We start from the raw sequence: 23,780 nt of genomic DNA on the forward strand, positions 1-23,780 counted from the left end.
GAACTGGAAATTCACTTTTTGCTTTGTTTTTTAACCTACAATTTTATTTCATCACAAGCTGATGAAAAAGTTAGAGTCATTTCTAGGTATGTAGAATAGCTACTTCAACATATACACCAATAAACAGTATGCATACAGTGCATTATCAACATGAACACATAGCATGTAGCTTCCATTCAAATCTCCCATTGGTACCACAGGCTCTATTGACAGTACAGGTGCCTATACACGTTTATGATCCAGACCAATTCATTTTAAGGTTGGTTAACACTCAACCATATTCCCCCCAACCTTTTTTTCCTCTCGTGCATACTATATAACATTCAACCTCTTACCAGAGAACTGCAGAGCGAAGCCCTGTTTGGATGTGAAGAAGTCGGTGGTGAACTGGAGGCTGATGGCGTTGAAGGTGCTGTGGGCGTCAGGCGGAAGGGTCGATCCACTGAGCTCCCTCAGGAGGACCCCTCCGTCCTGGGGACCGTCCCAGATACGCAACACATCGTGGACCTCCTCCGTATGGAATACCAGGAAGTGGAGACTATGGAGGGAGGAAGAGGAGTTAGTCATGGAGGCTCGGGGGAGGAGAGGGGGAAGTATAGAGAGGAAGAGGAGGTAGTCATGGAGGCTAGGGGGAGGAGAGGGGGAAGTATAGAGAGGAAGAGGAGGTAGTCATGGAGGCTCGGGGGAGGAGAGGGGGAAGTATAGAGAGGAAGAGGAGGTAGTCATGGAGGCTAGGGGGGGGGGAGGAGAGGGGGAAGTATAGAGAGGAAGAGGAGGATGAGGTAGTCGTGCAGGCTAGGGGGAGGAGAGGGGGAAGTATAGAGAGGAAGAGGAGGTAGTTGTGGAGGCTAGGGAGGAGGAGAGGGGGAAGTATAGAGAGGAAGAGGAGGTAGTCATGGAGGCAAGGGGGAGGAGAGGGGGAAGTATAGAGAGGAAGAGGAGGATGAGGTAGTCGTGGAGGCTAGGGGGAGGAGAGGGGGAAGTATAGAGAGGAAGAGGAGGATGAGGTAGTTGTGGAGGCTAGGTGGGAGGAGAGGGGGAAGTATAGAGAGGAAGAGGAGGATGAGGTAGTTGTGGAGGCTAGGGGGAGGAGAGGGGGAAGTATAGAGAGGAAGAGGAGGATGAGGTAGTTGTGGAGGCTAGGGGGAGGAGAGGGGGAAGTATAGAGCGGAAGAGGAAGATGAGGTAGTCGTGGAGGCTAGGGGGAGGAGAGGGGGAAGTATAGAGAGGAAGAGGAGGATGAGGTAGTTGTGGAGGCTAGGGGGAGGAGAGGGGGAAGTATAGAGAGGAAGAGGAGGATGAGGTAGTTGTGGAGGCTAGGGGGGAGGAGAGGGGGAAGTATAGAGAGGAAGAGGAGGATGAGGTAGTTGTGGAGGCTAGGGGGGAGGAGAGGTGGAAGTATAGAGAGGAAGAGGAGGATGAGGTAGTCGTGGAGGCTAGGGGGGAGAAGGGGAACAGGAGATATTAGATCAGACAAATAGGGGAAAATTCAGTGTCATAGAGGAAGTGGGAATGGAGGAGAGGTTGAAAAGAGGACCCTGTCAAGACAACCTAACGATTCACTGTTAGAGTCCCAGTCTAGACAACCTAACGATTCACTGTTAGAGTCCCAGTCTAGACAACCTAACGATTCACTGTTAGAGTCCCAGTCTAAACAACCTAACGATTCACTGTTAGAGTCCCAGTCTAGACAACCTAACGATTCACTGTTAGAGTCCCAGTCTAGACAACCTAACGATTCACTGTTAGAGTCCCAGTCTAGACAACCTAACGATTCACTGTTAGAGTCCCAGTCTAGACAACCTGACGATTCACTGTTAGAGTCCCAGTCTAGACAACCTAACGATTCACTGTTAGAGTCCCAGTCTAAACAACCTAACGATTCACTGTTAGAGTCCCAGTCTAGACAACCTAACGATTCACTGTTAGAGTCCCAGTCTAAACAACCTAACGATTCACTGTTAGTGTCCCAGTCTAAAACAACCTAACGATTCACTGTTAGAGTCCCAGTCTAGACAACCTAATGATTCACTGTTAGAGTCCCAGTCTAGACAACCTGACGATTCACTGTTAGAGTCCCAGTCTAAACAACCTAACGATTCACTGTTAGTGTCCCAGTCTAAAACAACCTAACGATTCACTGTTAGAGTCCCAGTCTAGACAACCTAACGATTCACTGTTAGAGTCCCAGTCTAGACAACCTGACGATTCACTGTTAGAGTCCCAGTCTAGACAACCTAACGATTCACTCTTAGAGTCCCAGTCTAGACAACCTAACGATTCACTGTTAGAGTCCCAGTCTAGACAACCTAACGATTCACTGTTAGAGTCCCAGTCTAGACAACCTAACGTTTCACTGTTAGAGTCCCAGTCTAGACAACCTAACGATTCACTGTTAGAGTCCCAGTCTAGACAACCTAACGATTCACTGTTAGAGTCCCAGTCTAGACAACCTAACGATTCACTGTTAGAGTCCCAGTCTAGACAACCTAACGATTCACTGTTAGAGTCCCAGTCTAGACAACCTAACGATTCACTGTTAGAGTCCCAGGTTGAGACTGTTTTAACAGATGTACTGTCCCACTCTAGACAAGCTGATAGTCTTCCAATAGTAAATCTTCTCTCTTTAACCAGACATCTGTCAACCAGCTGGGGCTGAACAAATAAACTGATGCCTTTCATCACTCCAATACAGTAGGATGCTGGTGTATGTGTGTGGTGTGTGTACACACATGGACTAGACTAGAGGAAGAACACTTACACAGGAGAGGGGAAAGCTAACTAAGGGATTGATTGATTCCTGAGATACGAGGGAATTTTATTTAACCTTTATTTTACTAGGCAAGTCAGTTAAGAACAAATTCTTATTTTACAATGACGGCCTAGGAACAGTGGGTTAACTGCCTTGTTCAGGGGCAGAACGACAGGATTTTACTTTGTCAGCTCGGGGATTTGATCCAGCAACCTTTACGGTTACTAGTCCAACGCTCTAACCACTAGGCTACCTGCTGGTTACTGGCCCAATGCTCTAACCACTAGGCTACCTGCTGGTTACTGGCCCAACGCTCTAACCACTAGGCTACCTGCTGGTTACTGGCCCAACGTTCTAACCACTAGGCTACCTGCTGGTTACTGGCCCAACGCTCTAACCACTAGGCTACCTGCTGGTTACTGGCCCAATGCTCTAACCACTAGGCTACCTGCTGGTTACTGGCCCAACGTTCTAACCACTAGGCTACCTGCTGGTTACTGGCCCAACGCTCTAACCACTAGGCTACCTGCTGGTTACTGGCCCAACGCTCTAACCACTAGGCTACCTGCTGGTTACTGGCCCAACGTTCTAACCACTAGGCTACCTGCTGGTTACTGGCCCAACGCTCTAACCACTAGGCTACCTGCTGGTTACTGGCCCAATGCTCTAACCACTAGGCGACCTGCTGGTTACTGGCCCAACGTTCTAACCACTAGGCTACCTGCTGGTTACTGGCCCAACGCTCTAACCATTAGGCTACCTGCTGGTTACTGGCCCAATGCTCTAACCACTAGGCTACCTGCTGGTTACTGGCCCAACGTTCTAACCACTAGGCTACCTGCTGGTTACTGGCCCAACGCTCTAACCACTAGGCTACCTGCTGGTTACTGGCCCAACGCTCTAACCACTAGGCTACCTGCTGGTTACAGGCCCAACGTTCTAACCACTAGGCTACCTGCTGGTTACTGGCCCAACGCTCTAACCACTAGGCTACCTGCTGGTTACTGGCCCAATGCTCTAACCACTAGGCTACCTGCTGGTTACTGGCCCAACGTTCTAACCACTAGGCTACCTGCTGGTTACTGGCCCAACGCTCTAACCACTAGGCTACCTGCTGGTTACTGGCCCAACGCTCTAACCACTAGGCTACCTGCTGGTTACTGGCCCAACGTTCTAACCACTAGGCTACCTGCTGGTTACTGGCCCAACGCTCTAACCACTAGGCTACCTGCTGGTTACTGGCCCAATGCTCTAACCACTAGGCTACCTGCTGGGTACTGGCCCAACGTTCTAACCACTAGGCTACCTGCTGGTTACTGGCCCAACGCTCTAACCACTAGACTACCTGCTGGTTACTGGCCCAATGCTCTAACCACTAGGCTACCTGCTGGTTACTGGCCCAACGTTCTAACCACTAGGCTACCTGCTGGTTACTGGCCCAACGCTCTAACCACTAGGCTACCTGCTGGTTACTGGCCCAACGCTCTAACCACTAGGCTAACTGCTGGTTACTGGCCCAACGTTCTAACCACTAGGCTACCTGCTGGTTACTGGCCCAACGCTCTAACCACTAGGCTACCTGCTGGTTACTGGCCCAACGCTCTAACCACTAGGCTACGTGCTGGTTACTAGTCCAACACTCTAACCACTAGGTTACCTTCCAGAAAGCTAACTAAGTGATGTATTGACTCATAAGATATAAGAGGGATTAATTGATGGTAACAGGGAAAGCGAACTAAGTGATTAATTGATGGTAAGGGGGAAAGCGAACAAAGTGATTAATTGATGGTAACAGGGAAAGCGAACTAAGTGATTAATTGATGGTAAGGGGGAAAGCGAACTAAGTGATTAATTGATGGTAACAGGAAAAGCGAACTAAGTGATTAATTGATGGTAAGGGGGAAAGCGAAACTAAGTGATTAATTGATGGTAACAGGGAAAGCGAACTAAGTGATTAATTGATGGTAACAGGAAAAGCGAACTAAGTGATTAATTGATGGCTGCCAGCAACAGACTGAAGGTGAAGAGTTTAGAGGGAAATGAGAGACAATACTCTCAGCATGCTTCAGTAGCAGACCAGTGTTGGGTAGAAGATATATGAAACAGATCAAGGTGATGGACCAGATCAGATCAAGGAGATGGAAAGCCATGTTAATGAACACCACTATGTATACAACAGCTACATCAAATTGGTGTGGTGGCTAATTTCTGTATTACCAAATAAGGAGAGTTACAAACTTCACACACCAGTCAGAGTTATACTTAAACTACATCTTTAATAATAAGAGCCTTGCAATAGCACTTGACTTACAATGATGATATCTCTAATGAACCGTTGAAAAGTGACAACACAAAAGTACAAAGATCTTTTATAACCAAGATACACCACTCTCAACCGACATGACGAACAACAGATACATAGAATGGATCACAAGGTTAAGATTTGTATGAAAGGTATCTCTAATACATAGAATGGGTCACAAGGTTAAGATTTGTATAAAAGGTATCTACTTCATTGTAAAGACCAGTGTCTGGTCCTCCTACTCCACACTGGAGCCATCTCTTCCTGGTACGGTATAGCAAATAAACATTAACTCATGTTCTCTGGAAAGCTCTTTAGGTTTTATCACCCAAAAGACATCGTAAATCTCCTCTGTCAGTGTTATCTCCCAGAGGCTCATCCTCAGTAGAACACACACACAATAATTAACAGAATACTATATTCTGTCTAATATAAAAATTAAAAATAAAAACATAATGCAATACAAGAATTATAACATAATCTTGTAATTTTCCACGACATTGGTAAGAAATTGATACGTAGAATTTCACAGTTCAGTTTTTAAAACTTAACAGTCATACAAGGCACAGCTTTTAACCGTGTCATGTGACCTTAACATTTAATGCATCCCCCTTGACACAATCACGACAATAATCATGACCACTAAACCTTCCAGCTGCCAGCTAGACCCTATTCCAATTAAACTACTGAAAGAGCTACTTCCTGTGCTTGGCCCTCCTACAGAACGTTGAACATGATACATTTCTCCCTATCCCCTGGATATATACCAAGCTAACTAAAAGTGGCAGTAATAAAGCCTATCCTAAGAAAAAAAGCCAAACCTTGACCCAAATATATATATTTTTTAACTACCGGCCCATTTGATACATCCAGCAGCAGCATTTTCAAAAGATTCAAGTTCCTCGGCGTGCACATTACTGACAACCAGTAATGGTCCCTTCACACAGACAGGGTTGTGAAGAAGGTGCAACAGCGAGAGAGAGTGATGGAGAGGGAGAGAAGGTAGAAACATCACGTCCCCTAACTCTGACCCCTCCTCCCTCCTATACCACTCCTCCTCCCCTAACTCTGACCCCTCCTCCCTCCTATACCACTCCTCCTCCCCTAACTCTGACCCCCTAGCTCTACATGTTAAGGTAACTATCTCTACATGTTAAGGTAACTGACTCTACATGTTAAGGTAACTGACTCTACATGTTAAGGTAACTGACTCTACATGTTAAGGTAACTGGGTCTACATGTTAAGGTAACTGGCTCTACATGTTAAGGTAACTGTCTCTACATGTTAAGGTAACTATCTCTACATGTTAAGGTAACTGACTCTACATGTTAAGGTAACTGACTACATGTTAAGGTAACTGACTCTACATGTTAAGGTAACTGGGTCTACATGTTAAGGTAACTGGCTCTACATGTTAAGGTAACTGGCTCTACATGTTAAGGTAACTGTCTCTACATGTTAAGGTAACTGGCTCTACATGTTAAAGTAACTGACTCTACATGTCAGGGTAACTGTCTCTACATGTTAAGGTAACTGACTCTACATGTTAAGGTAACTGTCTCTACATGTTAAGGTAACTGGCTCTACATGTTAAGGTAACTGTCTCTACATGTTAAGGTAACTGACTCTACATGTTAAGGTAACTGTCTCTACATGTTAAGGTAACTGACTCTACATGTTAAGGTAACTGTCTCTACATGTTAAGGTAACTGACTCTACATGTTAAGGTAACTAGCTCTACATGTTAAGGTAACTGTCTCTACATGTTAAGGTAACTGTCTCTACATGTTAAGGTAACTGGCTCTACATGTTAAGGTAACTAGGTCTACATGTAAAGGTAACTATCTCTACATGGACATGTTGCTTCCGGGTTGGAGCGAGTGGTCGCATCGGCACTTCGCTCCCGCGGGTAGTATAACTTTTTCATTACATTTCATTACATTTCATTATATTTCATTATAGCACAACGGTTTGATTTGTCTAATCTTAGCAATTTCTTCTCAGCTAGCTACATAGCCGTCTTTGTATCAAAGATAATTGCGTAATTATCGTATTTCGCCGTCCTAACGTAGTCTTCACTAGCCAGCTAGCTAACGTCCACTGATTAGCTGCACTGGAGAAACTATTACACTCAACTGAACGACTTGATCAGTGTAGTGTTAGCTAGCTACATAGCTGTCTTTGCTGTCTTCGTATCTTCGTTCCAAGATAATTGTGTTGTTTAGGTTTAGAATGTGTAGTCTTAGAGTGATTATCTTAATTTACCGAGGTTAGCTAGCCAGCTATTTGTCGTCCTTAACGTAGGAGACTCTGCTAGCTAGCCAACAGCTAGCCAACGCTAGCCAACTTCTTCCGAATAGAACTCAACAACCCGGTCGCATTCACAGGTAGTATCACATTTTCACTTCATTTCATTACAGTACAACGGTTTGATTTGTTTGATCGTAGCTAGCTACATAGCTAGCTACATAGCCGTCTTTGTATCAAAGATAATTGTGTAGTCTAGAGCGATTTTCTAGGTTCGCTAGCCAGCTATTGTCGTTCTTTTAACGCAACGTAACGTAAACAACACTGCTAGCTAGCCAGCTAGCCCCCGAATAGCAACACTGCAGAAACTATTACACTCAACAGAACGACTTGATTAGTGTAGTGTCAACAACGCACCCACTGCCAGCTAGCCTACTTCAGCAGTACTGTATCATTTTAATCATTTTAGTCAATACGATTCTTGCTACGTAGCTTAACTTTCTGAACATTCGAGACGTGTAGTCCACTTGTCATTCCAATCTCCTTTGCATTAGCGTAGCTTCTTCTGTAGCCTGTCAACTATGTGTCTGTTTATCCCTGTTCTCTCCTCTCTGCACAGACCATACAAACGCTCCACACCGCGTGGCCGCGGCCACCCTACTCTGGTGGTCCCAGCACGCACGACCCACGTGGAGTTCCAGGTCTCCGGTAGCCTCTGGAACTGCCAATCTGCGGTCAACAAGGCAGAGTTCATCTCAGCCTATGCCTCCCTCCAGTCCCTTGACTTCTTGGCACTGACGGAAACATGGATCACCACAGACAACACTGCTACTCCTACTGCTCTCTCTTCGTCCGACCACCCCGAGAGCTTCTGGTCAGCGGGGTGGTGGCACCGGGATCCTCATCTCTCCCAAGTGGTCATTCTCTCTTTCTCCCCTTACCCATCTGTCTATCGCCTCCTTTGAATTCCATGCTGTCACAGTTACCAGCCCTTTCAAGCTTAACATCCTTATCATTTATCGCCCTCCAGGTTCCCTCGGAGAGTTCATCAATGAGCTTGATGCCTTGATAAGCTCCTTTCCTGAGGACGGCTCACCTCTCACAGTTCTGGGCGACTTTAACCTCCCCACGTCTACCTTTGACTCTTTCCTCTCTGCCTCCTTCTTTCCACTCCTCTCCTCTTTTGACCTCACCCTCTCACCTTCCCCCCCTACTTACAAGGCAGGCATTACGCTCGACCTCATCTTTACTAGATGCTGTTCTTCCACTAACCTCATTGCAACTCCTCCAAGTCTCCGACCACTACCTTGTATCCTTTTCCCTCTCGCTCTCATCCAACACCTCCCACACTGCCCCTACTCGGATGGTATCGCGCCGTCCCAACCTTCGCTCTCTCTCCCCCGCTACTCTCTCCTCTTCCATCCTATCATCTCTTCCCTCCGCTCAACCAAACCTTCTCCAACCTATCTCCTGATTCTGCCTCCTCAACCCTCCTCTCCTCCCTCTCTGCATCCTTTGACTCTCTATGTCCCCTATCCTCCAGGCCGGCTCGGTCCTCCCCTCCCGCTCCGTGGCTCGATGACTCATTGCGAGCTCACAGAACAGGGCTCCGGGCAGCCGAGCGGAAATGGAGGAAAACTCGCCTCCCTGCGGACCTGGCATCCTTTCACTCCCTCCTCTCTACATTTTCCTCCTCTGTCTCTGCTGCTAAAGCCACTTTCTACCACGCTAAATTCCAAGCATCTGCCTCTAACCCTAGGAAGCTCTTTGCCACCTTCTCCTCCCTCCTGAATCCTCCTCCCCCTCCCCCCTCCTCCCTCTCTGCAGATGACTTCGTCAACCATTTTGAAAAGAAGGTCGACGACATCCGATCCTCGTTTGCTAAGTCAAACGACACCGCTGGTTCTGCTCACACTGCCCTACCCTGTGCTCTGACCTCTTTCTCCCTCTCTCTCCAGATGAAATCTCGCGTCTTGTGACGGCCGGCCGCCCAACAACCTGCCCGCTTGACCCTATCCCCTCCTCTCTTCTCCAGACCATTTCCGGAGACCTTCTCCCTTACCTCACCTCGCTCATCAACTCATCCCTGACCGCTGGCTACGTCCCTTCCGTCTTCAAGAGAGCGAGAGTTGCACCCCTTCTGAAAAAACCTACACTCGATCCCTCCGATGTCAACAATTACAGACCAGTATCCCTTCTTTCTTTTCTCTCCAAAACTCTTGAACGTGCCGTCCTTGGCCAGCTCTCCCGCTATCTCTCTCTGAATGACCTTCTTGATCCAAATCAGTCAGGTTTCAAGACTAGTCATTCAACTGAGACTGCTCTCCTCTGTATCACGGAGGCGCTCCGCACTGCTAAAGCTAACTATCTCTCCTCTGCTCTCATCCTTCTAGATCTATCGGCTGCCTTCGATACTGTGAACCATCAGATCCTCCTCTCCACCCTCTCCGAGTTGGGCATCTCCGGCGCGGCCCACGCTTGGATTGCATCCTACCTGACAGGTCGCTCCTACCAGGTGGCGTGGCGAGAATCTGTCTCCTCACCACGCGTTCTCACCACTGGTGTCCCCCAGGGCTCTGTTCTTGGCCCTCTCCTATTCTCGCTATACACCAAGTCACTTGGCTCTGTCATAACCTCACATGGTCTCTCCTATCATTGCTATGCAGACGACACACAATTAATCTTCTCCTTTCCCCCTTCTGATGACCAGGTGGTGAATCGCATCTCTGCATGTCTGGCAGACATATCAGTGTGGATGACGGATCACCACCTCAAGCTGAACCTCGGCAAGACGGAGCTGCTCTTCCTCCCGGGGAAGGACTGCCCGTTCCATGATCTCGCCATCACGGTTGACAACTCCATTGTGTCCTCCTCCCAGAGCGCCAAGAACCTTGGCGTGATCCTGGACAACACCCTGTCGTTCTCAACCAACATCAAGGCGGTGGCCCCTTCCTGTAGGTTCATGCTCTACAACATCCGCAGAGTACGACCCTGCCTCACACAGGAAGCGGCGCAGGTCCTAATCCAGGCACTTGTCATCTCCCGTCTGGATTACTGCAACTCGCTGTTGGCTGGGCTCCTGCCTGTGCCATTAAACCCCTTCAACTCATCCAGAACGCCGCAGCCCGTCTGGTGTTCAACCTTCCCAAGTTCTCTCACGTCACCCCGCTCCTCCGTTCTCTCCACTGGCTTCCAGTTGAAGCTCGCATCCGCTACAAGACCATGGTGCTTGCCTACGGAGCTGTGAGGGGAACGGCACCTCAGTACCTCCAGGCTCTGATCAGGCCCTACACCCAAACAAGGGCACTGCGTTCATCCACCTCTGGCCTGCTCGCCTCCCTACCACTGAGGAAGTACAGCTCCCGCTCAGCCCAGTCAAAACTGTTCGCTGCTCTGGCCCCCCAATGGTGGAACAAACTCCCTCACGACGCCAGGACAGCGGAGTCAATCACCACCTTCCGGAGACACCTGAAACCCCACCTCTTTAAGGAATACCTAGGATAGGATAAGTAATCCCTCTCACCCCCCTTAAGATTTAGATGCACTATTGTAAAGTGACTGTTCCACTGGATGTCATAAGGTGAATGCACCAATTTGTAAGTCGCTCTGGATAAGAGCGTCTGCTAAATGACTTAAATGTAATGTAAATGTACATGTTAAGGTAACTGGCTCTACATGTTAAGGTAACTGACTCTACATGTTAAGGTAACTGACTCTACATGTTAAGGTAACTGTCTCTACATGTTAAGGTAACTGGCTCTACATGTTAAGGTAACTGGGTCTACATGTAAAGGTAACTATCTCTACATGTTAAGGTAACTGGCTCTACATGTTAAGGTAACTGTCTCTACATGTTAAGGTAACTGTCTCTACATGTTAAGGTAACTGACTCTACATGTTAAGGTAACTGTCTCTACATGTTAAGGTAACTGACTCTACATGTTAAGGTAACTGACTCTACATGTTAAGGTAACTGTCTCTACATGTTAAGGTAACTGACTCTACATGTTAAGGTAACTGTCTCTACATGTTAAGGTAACTGTCTCTACATGTTAAGGTAACTGGCTCTACATGTTAAGGTAACTGTCTCTACATGTTAAGGTAACTGGCTCTACATGTTAAGGTAACTGGGTCTACATGTAAAGGTAACTATCTCTACATGTTAAGGTAACTGACTCTACATGTTAAGGTAACTGGCTCTACATGTTAAGGTAACTGACTCTACATGTTAAGGTAACTATCTCTACATGTTAAGGTAACTGACTCTACATGTTAAGGTAACTGACTACATGTTACGGTAACTGACTCTACATGTTAAGGTAACTGACTCTACATGTTAAGGTAACTGTCTCTACATGTTAAGGTAACTGTCTCTACATGTCAGGGTAACTGACTGTCCCAGGTCTTGGCAGAAGGAAACCCTAGTCTTGTACTTCTTTTCAGTCAGCCAATCCTCTCGCTGCCAATGCTCACTAATCCTCATAACGCTCTCTCAGGCGCTAGGGTTTATGGGATTACTAATGCTAGGCGTGACAGACTGCAACGTGTATGTGTGTGTGTGTGTGTGTGTATTTGCATGTGTGTGTGTGTGTGTGTGTGTGTGTGTGTGTGTGTGTGTGTGTGTGTGTGTGTGTGTGTGTGTGTGTGTGTGTGTGTGTGTGTGTGTGTGTGTGTGTGTGTGTGTGTGTGTGTGTGTGTGTGTGTGTGTGTGTTTATGGGTTGCAGGATCATTGTCATCTTCAGTGAACACGAAAAAGGTAGTGATATCGAACAAATGAAATAGAGAAACACACCCCCATCCCTCCTTCCTGAATTCTTCCTGGTGTCTAGCTAGCAGTACACACCCCCATCCCTCCTTCCTGAATTCTTCCTGGTGTCTAGCTAGCAGTACACACCCCCATCCCTCCTTCCTGAATTCTTCCTGGTGTCTAGCTAGCAGTACACACCCCCATCCCTCCTTCCTGAATTCTTCCTGGTGTCTAGCTAGCAGTACACACCCCCATCCCTCCTTCCTGAATTCTTCCTGGTGTCTAGCTAGCAGTACACACCCCCATCCCTCCTTCCTGAATTCTTCCTGGTGTCTAGCTAGCAGTACACACCCCCGTCCCTCAATCCCTCCCTCCTGAACCAGGGATTCAAACCACCTCACTATGTTCCACTGTCCTCTTATCTCCTATGTATCAGTCTGTTCACTTCCACCATCCCCTTGAGTTCTCTTATATTATCCTCTCTCTCATAATGGGGGGAATTGACATGGCAGGGACTGTGTGATTGTGAATCACACTCTAGGCTGAGTGACCAGATGTGAATCACACTAGGCTGAGTCACCAGATGTGAATCACACTAGGCTGAGTGACCAGATGTGAATCACACTAGGCTGAGTGACCAGATGTGAATCACACTAGGCTGAGTGACCAGATGTGAATCACACTAGGCTGAGTGACCAGATGTGAATCACACTAGGCTGAGTGACCAGATGTGAATCACACTAGGCTGAGTGACCAGTTAGTCTACAGATCCTATTAACACACACACACCGACACACACACATACACACCCCGACACACACCGACACACACAACCTTCTTATTTATTTGATCAATGATGGCATACGAAATATTATACAAAAAATAAAGCCTCAAAATTGTCAGGACCTGAGACCTGCTCGTGAAGGACATGAGGAAAGGAGAGAGGCGGTGAGAGAAGGAGAGAATGTGGTGAGGGGGTGAGAGGAGGGGAGAAAGAGGTGAGAGAGGGGATGAGAGAAGGGGAGGAAGAGGTGAGAGAGGGGGTGAGGTGTCTGATAAACAGCCCGATTTAAAGTGTCTGACCCAATTACAGGCCCTCTCTGCGGCGACCAGATTTCACACCAAATTACGCCGGTCAAACGAACACCCATTACCGAGGACGCCTGTCCACTCATTAACTAAGACACCCATTACCGATGACGTTAATGTACTGACCCCATGGAGGAAGAGGAGGAGGAGGAGGAGGAGGAGGAGGAGGAGAAGGGGAACTGAGTTAATGTACAGACCCCATGGAGGAAGAGGAGGAGGAGGAGGAGGAGGAGAAGGGGAACTGAGTTAATGTACTGACCCCATGGAGGAAGAGGGGGGGGGTACTGAGTTAATGTACTGACCCCATGGAGGAAGAGGGGGGGAGACTGAGTTAATGTACTGACCCCATAGAGGAAGAGGAGGGGGAGGGGACCTGAGTTAATGTACTGACCCTATAGTGCTTCCTGGGGCCGCTTCGATGCTCCAGACACAGTGCAGGTTATGTTCATATGGAGCTGGGTAACCTGGAGACAGTATTCGACCTGTAGGCTCATCCTTGATGGTTCCCCCACACTCCGCTAGAGAGAGAGAGGGAAAAGAGAGAGAGAGAAAAGAGAGAGAGAGAGAGAGAGAGAGAGAGAGAGAGAGAGAGAGAGAGAGAGAGAGAGAGAGAGAGAGAGAGAGAGAGAGAGAGAGAGAGAGAGAAGAGAGAGAGAGAGAAGAGAGAGAGAGAGAGAGAGAGAGAGAGAGAGAGAGAGAGAGAGAGAGAGAGAGAGAGAGAGAGAGAGAGAGAGAGAGAGAGAGAGAGAGAGAGAGAGAGAGAGAGAGAGAGAGAGAGAGAGAGAGAGAGAGAGAGAGACAGAGAGAGAGAGAGAGAGACAGAGAAAGAGAGAGAGAGAGAGAAGAGAGAGAGAGAGAGAGAGAGGGAGAGAGAGAGAGAGAGAGAGAGAGAGAGAGAGAGAAAAGAGAGAGAGAGAGAGAGGGAGAGAGAGACAGAGAGAGAGAGAGAGAGAGAGACAGAGGGAAGGAAATAAGTTAGTTTGTTTTATTGAATTCAAGTGCTACTTTTAAGTTCAAGGCTTATTTATATTTAGACTTAAAGAAAAATTAAATAAATTATTATAATGTTATTGTATGATTCTTCCATTTCATATTATACATTTCGAGGGCGAGTGAAGAGACAGTTGGGTGAATGCATTTTCAATAGGTCTGTGTGCACACGTTTACTTATTGATCTAGTTTTGATTTCATGAGGCTACAGATGGAAAACCAACCAGTGGCAGTGAGATGATGTCTAGTCGCGGGTAGTCGGAGGAGGAGGAGGAGGAGGAGGAGGAGGAGGAGGAGGAGGAGGATTGAACTAGGTGAAAGTGGGCTGAGATTATGCACATTTTCCCCCATCCATGAAACATCGGATCTCATTAAAAGTTTCTCTTTCCCAAACCTAGAATATGTTATGAAAATAGTGCACTAAGTTTTATAGACTTGACGATTTGCTAAAGTTTTTAAATATTGCCATGTTCAGAAGGAGTGCAAGGGTGAATTGAGTTTGTGCAGACGCACACTTCCCGACTGGTAATATGCAAATAAGGGCTACAACGAGCCAATAGGATCTCGCTAGCTAGTGCTTGGCTTTGGTGTCATTTTTCAAACCTCTAGACACAAAACTCACAACCAATGATCAAAAGGCAAATTTTTCAGAACTCTAACACTTTTTCCAATTGCTTGGAGACAAAACACATAAAGCTAAGATCATTTGTTGATTGAGCTAAAATCACCTGTTCAAAATGACACAACTTAACATCAAAGTATTACCATTTCAAATGCAATTCACACATTACATCTGAGATGACTGTCTATTCATGTCATTACAATGATCTAACTATCAATTCACACATTACATCTGAGATGACTGTCTATTCATGTCATTACAATGATCTAACTATCAATTGATACAACTGCTCAAAATGATAAGTAACTGTTGCGTTCTTTGGTCCTGCCGTACATACCTACACGTACGCTACGGTCACAAGACGCAGGCCTCCTAATTGTCCCTAGAATTTCAAAGCAAACAGCTGGAGGCAGGGCTTTCTCCTATAGAGCTCCATTTTTATGGAACGGTCTGCCTACCCATGTCAGAGACGCAAACTCGGTCTCAACCTTTAAGTCTTTACTGAAGACTCATCTCTTCAGTGGGTCATATGATTGAGTGTAGTCTGGCCCAGGAGTGGGAAGGTGAACGGAAAGGCTCTGGAGCAACGAACCGCCCTTGCTGTCTCTGCCTGGCCGGTTCCCCTCTTTCCACTGGGATTCTCTGCCTCTAACCCTATTACAGGGGCTGAGTCACTGGCTTACTGGGGCTCTTTCATGTAAGCCCCCTTGGGTTGTGCCGTGACGGAGATCTTTGTGGGCCATACTCGGCCTTCTCTCAGGATGGTAAGTTGGTGGTTGAAGATATCCCTCTAGTGGTGTGGGGGCTGTGCTTTGGCAAAGTGGGTGGGGTTATATCCTTCCTGTTTGGCCCTGTCCGGGGGTGTCATCGGATGGGGCCACAGTGTCTCCTGACCACTCCTGTCTCAGCCTCCAGTATTTATGCTGCAGCAGTTTATGTGTCGGGGGGCTAGGGTCAGTTTATTATATCTGGAGTACTTCTCCTGTCATATCCGGTGTCCTGTGTGAATTTAAGTATGCTCTCTCTAATTCTCTCTTTCTCTCTTTCTTTATCTCTCTCGGAGGACCTGAGCCCTTGGACCATGCCTCAGGACAACCTGACATGATGACTCCTTGCTGTCCCCAGTCCACCTGGCCATGCTGCTGCTCCAGTTTCAACTGACCTGAGCCCTAGGACCATGCCCCAGGACTACCTGACATGATGACTCCTTGCTGTCCCCAGTCCACCTGGCCATGCTGTTGCTCCAGTTTCAACTGTTCTGCCTTACTATTATTCAACCATGCTGGTCATTTATGAACATTTGAACATCTTGGCCATGTTCTGTTATAATCACCACCCGGCCCAGCCAGAAGAGGACTGGCCACCCCTCATCCGACTACCCGCGCCTGGTTCCTCTCTAGGTTTCTTCATAGGTTTTGGACTTTCTAGTGAGTTTCTCCTAGCCACCGTGCTTCTACACCTGCATTGCTTGCTGTTTGGGGTTTTAGGCTGGGTTTCTGTACAGCACTTTGAGATATCAGCTGATGTAAGAAGGGCTATATAAATACATTTGATTTGATTTGGTTACTCTTAATGCATAGTTTTATGGAAACTGACAAACAATATGTTTAGATCATGAACGTTTCAGGATAACGAGATGCATTGACACCAATAACCGTGGAACATGAACCAATTGGACTACATTATCTATGGATGTAATATTTCATCATCATTCTTTATCAGACACTGTTTCTATGGTCCCATGTACCACTTTTCCAGACCGTGTTTTCAGATTTGACATTACTGTACTCGGCCACTTTATTAGGTACACCTATCTAGTACTGGGTAGGACCCACTTTTGCCTCCAAAACAGCCTGAATTATTCACGGTGTTGTACGTTAAGAGATGCCCTTCTGCACACCACTGTTTAAACAGCTGTTATGTGAGCATGTGTGGCCTTTTTCCGTTAGCTTGAATGAGTCTGGACATTCTCTTCTGACCTCTGACCTCTCTCATGAACTGCCGCTCACTGAATGTGTTTTGTTTATCGCACCGTTCTCTGTAAACTCTAGAGACTGTAGTCTCTATCCCAGGAAGGCAGCTGTTTCTGAGATGCTGGGATCACCATGTGTGGCATCAACAATCATACCACGGTCAAAATTGCTTAGATTACTCATCTTGCCCGTTCTAATGTTAGGTTGAACAACAACTAAAGCTCTCTATTCTATATATTGAGATGCAGGCAGCCACATGATTCGCTGTTTGAAGGAGCAGGCTTTTGCATTAACACGCATGTGTACCTAATAAAGTGGCCGGTGAGTGCATATGTATTCAGGCCCTTGCAATTGTTTTTCCAATACTGTCAACTGATGAATTATTTCACATTGTGGTACGAGTATATAGTGGACTGAGTGGTATCCACCTACAACAACATAGAGATAACATGGAGCTGTATAGTGGAGCTGTATAGTGGAGCTGTATAGTGGAGCTGTATAGTGGACTGAGTGATATCCACCTACAACAACATAGAGATAACATGGAGCTGTATAGTGGAGCTGTATAGTGGACTGAGTGATATCCACCTACAACAACATAGTGATAACATGGAGCTGTATAGTGGACTGAGTGGTATCCACCTACAACAACATAGAAATAACATGGAGCTGTATAGTGGAGCTGTATAGTGGAGCTGTATAGTGGACTGAGTGGTATCCACCTACAACAACATAGAGATAACATGGAGCTGTATAGTGGACTGAGTGGTATCCACCTACAACAACATAGAGATAACATGGAGCTGTATAGTGGACTGAGTGGTATCCACCTACAACAACATAGAGATAACATGGAGCTGTATAGTGGACTGAGTGGTATCCACCTACAACAACATAGAGATAACATGGAGCTGTATAGTGGAGCTGTATAGTGAACTGAGTGGTATCCACCTACAACAACATAGAGATAACATGGAGCTGTATAGTGGAGCTGTATAGTGGAGCTGTATAGTGGAGCTGTATAGTGAACTGAGTGGTATCCACCTACAACAACATAGTGATAGCATGGAGCTGTATAGTGGACTGAGTGGTATCCACCTACAACAACATAGTGATAACATGGAGCTGTATAGTGGAGCTGTATAGTGGAGCTGTATAGTGGAGCTGTATAGTGGACTGAGTGGTATCCACCTACAACAACATAGAGATAACATGGAGCTGTATAGTGAACTGAGTGGTGTCCACCTACAACAACATAGTGATAACATGGAGGTGTATAGTGGAGCTGTATAGTGGAGCTGTATAGTGGAGCTGTATAGTGGACTGAGTGGTATCCACCTACAACAACATAGTGATAACATGGAGCTGTATAGTGGAGCTGTATAGTGAACTGAGTGGTATCCACCTACAACAACATAGTGATAACATGGAGCTGTATAGTGGACTGAGTGGTATCTACCTACAACAACATAGAGATAACATGGAGCTGTATAGTGAACTGAGTGGTATCCACCTACAACAACATAGAGATAAAATGGAGCTGTATAGTGGAGCTGTATAGTGGACTGAGTGGTATCCACCTACAACAACATAGAGATAAAATGGAGCTGTATAGTGAACTGAGTGGTGTCCACCTACAACAACATAGAGATAACATGGAGATGTATAGTGGAGCTGTATAGTGGAGCTGTATAGTGGACTGAGTGGTATCCACCTACAACAACATAGTGATAACATGGAGATGTATAGTGGAGCTGTATAGTGGAGCTGTATAGTGGACTGAGTGGTATCCACCTACAACAACATAGTGATAACATGGAGCTGTATAGTGGAGCTGTATAGTGGACTGAGTGGTATCCACCTACAACAACATAGTGATAACATGGAGCTGTATAGTGGAGCTGTATAGTGAACTGAGTGGTGTCCACCTACAACAACATAGTGATAACATGGAGCTGTATAGTGGAGCTGTATAGTGAACTGAGTGGTATCCACCTACAACAACATAGTGATAACATGGAGCTGTATAGTGGAGCTGTATAGTGGAGCTGTATAGTGGAGCTGTATAGTGGACTGAGTGGTATCCACGTACAACAACATAGTGATAGCATGGAGCTGTATAGTGAACTGAGTGGTGTCCACCTACAACAACATAGAGATAACATGGAGCTGTATAGTGGAGCTGTATAGTGGACTGAGTGGTATCCACCTACAACAACATAGTGATAACATGGAGCTGTATAGTGGACTGAGTGGTGTCCACCTACAACAACATAGAGATAACATGGAGCTGTATAGTGGAGCTGTACAGTGAACTGAGTGGTATCCACCTACAACAACATAGTGATAACATGGAGCTGTATAGTGGAGCTGTATAGTGGACTGAGTGGTATCCACCTACAACAACATAGAGATAACATGGAGCTGTATAGTGGACTGAGTGGTATCCACCTACAACAACATAGTGATAACATGGAGCTGTATAGTGGACTGAGTGGTGTCCACCTACAACAACATAGAGATAACATGGAGCTGTATAGTGAACTGAGTGGTGTCCACCTACAACAACATAGAGATAACATGGAGCTGTATAGTGGACTGAGTGGTATCCACCTACAACAACATAGAGATAACATGGAGCTGTATAGTGGACTGAGTGGTGTCCACCTACAACAACATAGAGATAACATGGAGCTGTATAGTGGACTGAGTGGTGTCCACCTACAACAACATAGAGATAACATGGAGCTGTATAGTGGAGCTGTACAGTGAACTGAGTGGTATCCACCTACAACAACATAGTGATAACATGGAGCTGTATAGTGGAGCTGTATAGTGGACTGAGTGGTATCCACCTACAACAACATAGTGATAACATGGAGCTGTATAGTGGAGCTGTATAGTGGACTGAGTGGTATCCACCTACAACAACATAGAGATAACATGGAGCTGTATAGTGGACTGAGTGGTGTCCACCTACAACAACATAGAGATAACATGGAGCTGTATAGTGGAGCTGTACAGTGAACTGAGTGGTATCCACCTACAACAACATAGTGATAACATGGAGCTGTATAGTGGAGCTGTATAGTGGAGCTGTATAGTGGAGCTGTATAGTGGACTGAGTGGTATCCACCTACAACAACATAGAGATAACATGGAGCTGTATAGTGAACTGAGTGGTGTCCACCTACAACAACATAGTGATAACATGGAGCTGTATAGTGGAGCTGTATAGTGGAGCTGTATAGTGGAGCTGTATAGTGGACTGAGTGGTATCCACCTACAACAACATAGAGATAACATGGAGCTGTATAGTGGAGCTGTATAGTGGAGCTGTATAGTGGACTGAGTGGTATCCACCTACAACAACATAGAGATAACATGGAGCTGTATAGTGGAGCTGTATAGTGGACTGAGTGGTGTCCACCTACAACAACATAGTGATAACATGGAGCTGTATAGTGGAGCTGTATAGTGAACTGAGTGGTATCCACCTACAACAACATAGTGATAACATGGAGCTGTATAGTGGAGCTGTATAGTGGAGCTGTATAGTGGAGCTGTATAGTGGACTGAGTGGTATCCACCTACAACAACATAGTGATAACATGGAGCTGTATAGTGGAGCTGTATAGTGGAGCTGTATAGTGGAGCTGTATAGTGAACTGAGTGGTGTCCACCTACAACAACATAGAGATAACATGGAGCTGTATAGTGGAGCTGTATAGTGGACTGAGTGGTATCCACCTACAACAACATAGAGATAACATGGAGCTGTATAGTGGGGCTGTATAGTGGAGCTGTATAGTGGAGCTGTATAGTGGACTGAGTGGTGTCCACCTACAACAACATAGAGATAACATGGAGCTGTATAGTGGAGCTGTATAGTGGACTGAGTGGTATCCACCTACAACAACATAGTGATAACATGGAGCTGTATAGTGGAGCTGTATAGTGAACTGAGTGGTATCCACCTACAACAACATAGTGATAACATGGAGCTGTATAGTGGAGCTGTATAGTGAACTGAGTGGTATCCACCTACAACAACATAGAGATAACATGGAGCTGTATAGTGGAGCTGTATAGTGGACTGAGTGGTATCCACCTACAACAACATAGTGATAGCATGGAGCTGTATAGTGAACTGAGTGGTGTCCACCTACAACAACATAGAGATAACATGGAGCTGTATAGTGGAGCTGTATAGTGGACTGAGTGGTATCCACCTACAACAACATAGAGATAACATGGAGCTGTATAGTGGAGCTGTATAGTGGAGCTGTATAGTGGAGCTGTATAGTGGACTGAGTGGTATCCACCTACAACAACATAGTGATAACATGGAGCTGTATAGTGGACTGAGTGGTATCCACCTACAACAACATAGAGATAACATGGAGCTGTATAGTGGACTGAGTGGTATCCACCTACAACAACATAGAGATAACATGGAGCTGTATAGTGAACTGAGTGGTATCCACCTACAACAACATAGTGATAACATGGAGCTGTATAGTGGAGCTGTATAGTGGAGCTGTATAGTGGAGCTGTATAGTGGACTGAGTGGTATCCACCTACAACAACATAGTGATAACATGGAGCTGTATAGTGGAGCTGTATAGTGGAGCTGTATAGTGGAGCTGTATAGTGGAGCTGTATAGTGAACTGAGTGGTGTCCACCTACAACAACATAGAGATAACATGGAGCTGTATAGTGGAGCTGTATAGTGGACTGAGTGGTATCCACCTACAACAACATAGAGATAACATGGAGCTGTATAGTGGACTGAGTGGTGTCCACCTACAACAACATAGAGATATCATGGAGCTGTATAGTGGAGCTGTATAGTGGACTGAGTGGTATCCACCTACAACAACATAGTGATAACATGGAGCTGTATAGTGGAGCTGTATAGTGAACTGAGTGGTATCCACCTACAACAACATAGAGATAACATGGAGCTGTATAGTGGAGCTGTATAGTGGACTGAGTGGTATCCACCTACAACAACATAGTGATAGCATGGAGCTGTATAGTGAACTGAGTGGTGTCCACCTACAACAACATAGAGATAACATGGAGCTGTATAGTGGAGCTGTATAGTGGACTGAGTGGTATCCACCTACAACAACATAGAGATAACATGGAGCTGTATAGTGGAGCTGTATAGTGGAGCTGTATAGTGGAGCTGTATAGTGGACTGAGTGGTATCCACCTACAACAACATAGTGATAACATGGAGCTGTATAGTGGACTGAGTGGTATCCACCTACAACAACATAGTGATAACATGGAGCTGTATAGTGGGGCTGTATAGTGGAACTGTATAGTGGACTGAGTGGTATCCACCTACAACAACATAGAGATAACATGGAGCTGTATAGTGGAGCTGTATAGTGAACTGAGTGGTGTCCACCTACAACAACATAGAGATAACATGGAGCTGTATAGTGGAGCTGTATAGTGAACTGAGTGGTGTCCACCTACAACAACATAGAGATAACATGGAGCTGTATAGTGGAGCTGTATAGTGGAGCTGTATAGTGGACTGAGTGGTATCCACCTACAACAACATAGTGATAGCATGGAGCTGTATAGTGAACTGAGTGGTGTCCACCTACAACAACATAGAGATAACATGGAGCTGTATAGTGGAGCTGTATAGTGGACTGAGTGGTATCCACCTACAACAACATAGAGATAACATGGAGCTGTATAGTGGACTGAGTGGTGTCCACCTACAACAACATAGAGATAACATGGAGCTGTATAGTGGAGCTGTACAGTGAACTGAGTGGTATCCACCTACAACAACATAGTGATAACATGGAGCTGTATAGTGGAGCTGTATAGTGGACTGAGTGGTATCCACCTACAACAACATAGTGATAACATGGAGCTGTATAGTGGACTGAGTGGTATCCACCTACAACAACATAGAGATAACATGGAGCTGTATAGTGGAGCTGTATAGTGGACTGAGTGGTATCCACCTACAACAACATAGAGATAACATGGAGCTGTATAGTGGAGCTGTATAGTGAACTGAGTGGTGTCCACCTACAACAACATAGAAATAACATGGAGCTGTATAGTGGAGCTGTATAGTGGACTGAGTGGTATCCACCTACAACAACATAGAGATAACATGGAGCTGTATAGTGGAGCTGTATAGTGAACTGAGTGGTGTCCACCTACAACAACATAGTGATAACATGGAGCCGGCAGGTGTTCCAGGTCACAATAGAGGTCAAGCAGTGCGAGGAGGAAGATGAGGAAGACGTGGTGGTCAAAGGAATGGGGACAAGCACCCCTTCTGAGAGGTCGTGGGCCTCGTTTGAGAGGTGTGGGGGGAACGTGGTAGAGGACAAGGCCACGGACCAAGAACCCCTTCTGAGAGGTGGTCGTGGGCCTCGTTGGAGAGCTGTAGGGGGAACGTGTTAGAGGACAAGAGGACCAGGTCACGGACCAAGAACCCCTTCTGAGAGGTGGTCGTGGGCCTCGTTGGAGAGCTGTAGGGGGAACGTGGTAGAGGACAAGAGGACAAGGTCACGGACCAAGAACCCCTTCTGAGAGGTGGTCGTGGGCCTCGTTGGAGAGCTGTAGGGGGAACGTGGTAGAAGACAAGGTCACGGACCAAGACAGCGGAAGCCACAGCAAAGAGCGTCCAATGAAATCCAAGCAGTAGTTGTAGACCATGTCGTAAATCATGGCATGACAATGACTGAGGCAGCAACAATGATTCATACCAAATCTCAGAGGATCAACCGTGGCCTCAATCATCAGAACTTTCCGCAATGAGAACCGGTAAGTCTTCAGCGTGCACTAAACATTAGGCTACTCTCAACTGTCAAATGACTGTATACTGCATGCCAATGTGTATCACAGAGTAGTTGATGTGACTAAATGTGATCTTACTGTAATTTTCCCAGCAGAATTGAGACGAGGCCAAATAGGTGAGACAGAGGCAACATTCTGACTGACCAATAAGAGCGGGATGTGGTCAATTTGGTTCGGGACAGAGATGGTATTCACCTTACAGAAATTCG

General features: G+C 46.2%; 1 protein-coding gene across 1 annotated transcript in view; it reads right to left on the minus strand.

The window, feature by feature from the left end:
- Positions 1 to 23,780, minus strand: part of LOC124042645 (CUB and sushi domain-containing protein 1-like) — an 842,040-nt gene that overhangs the window by 300,419 nt on the left and 517,841 nt on the right. The window contains 2 exon segments of the mRNA XM_046360721.1: positions 336 to 538; positions 13,531 to 13,657. Of these exon segments, the coding sequence (XP_046216677.1) occupies positions 336 to 538; positions 13,531 to 13,657 (330 nt within the window).

The sequence above is a fragment of the Oncorhynchus gorbuscha genome, linkage group LG09 (genome assembly GCF_021184085.1).
Source record: "Oncorhynchus gorbuscha isolate QuinsamMale2020 ecotype Even-year linkage group LG09, OgorEven_v1.0, whole genome shotgun sequence".
Taxonomy (NCBI): domain Eukaryota; kingdom Metazoa; phylum Chordata; class Actinopteri; order Salmoniformes; family Salmonidae; genus Oncorhynchus; species Oncorhynchus gorbuscha.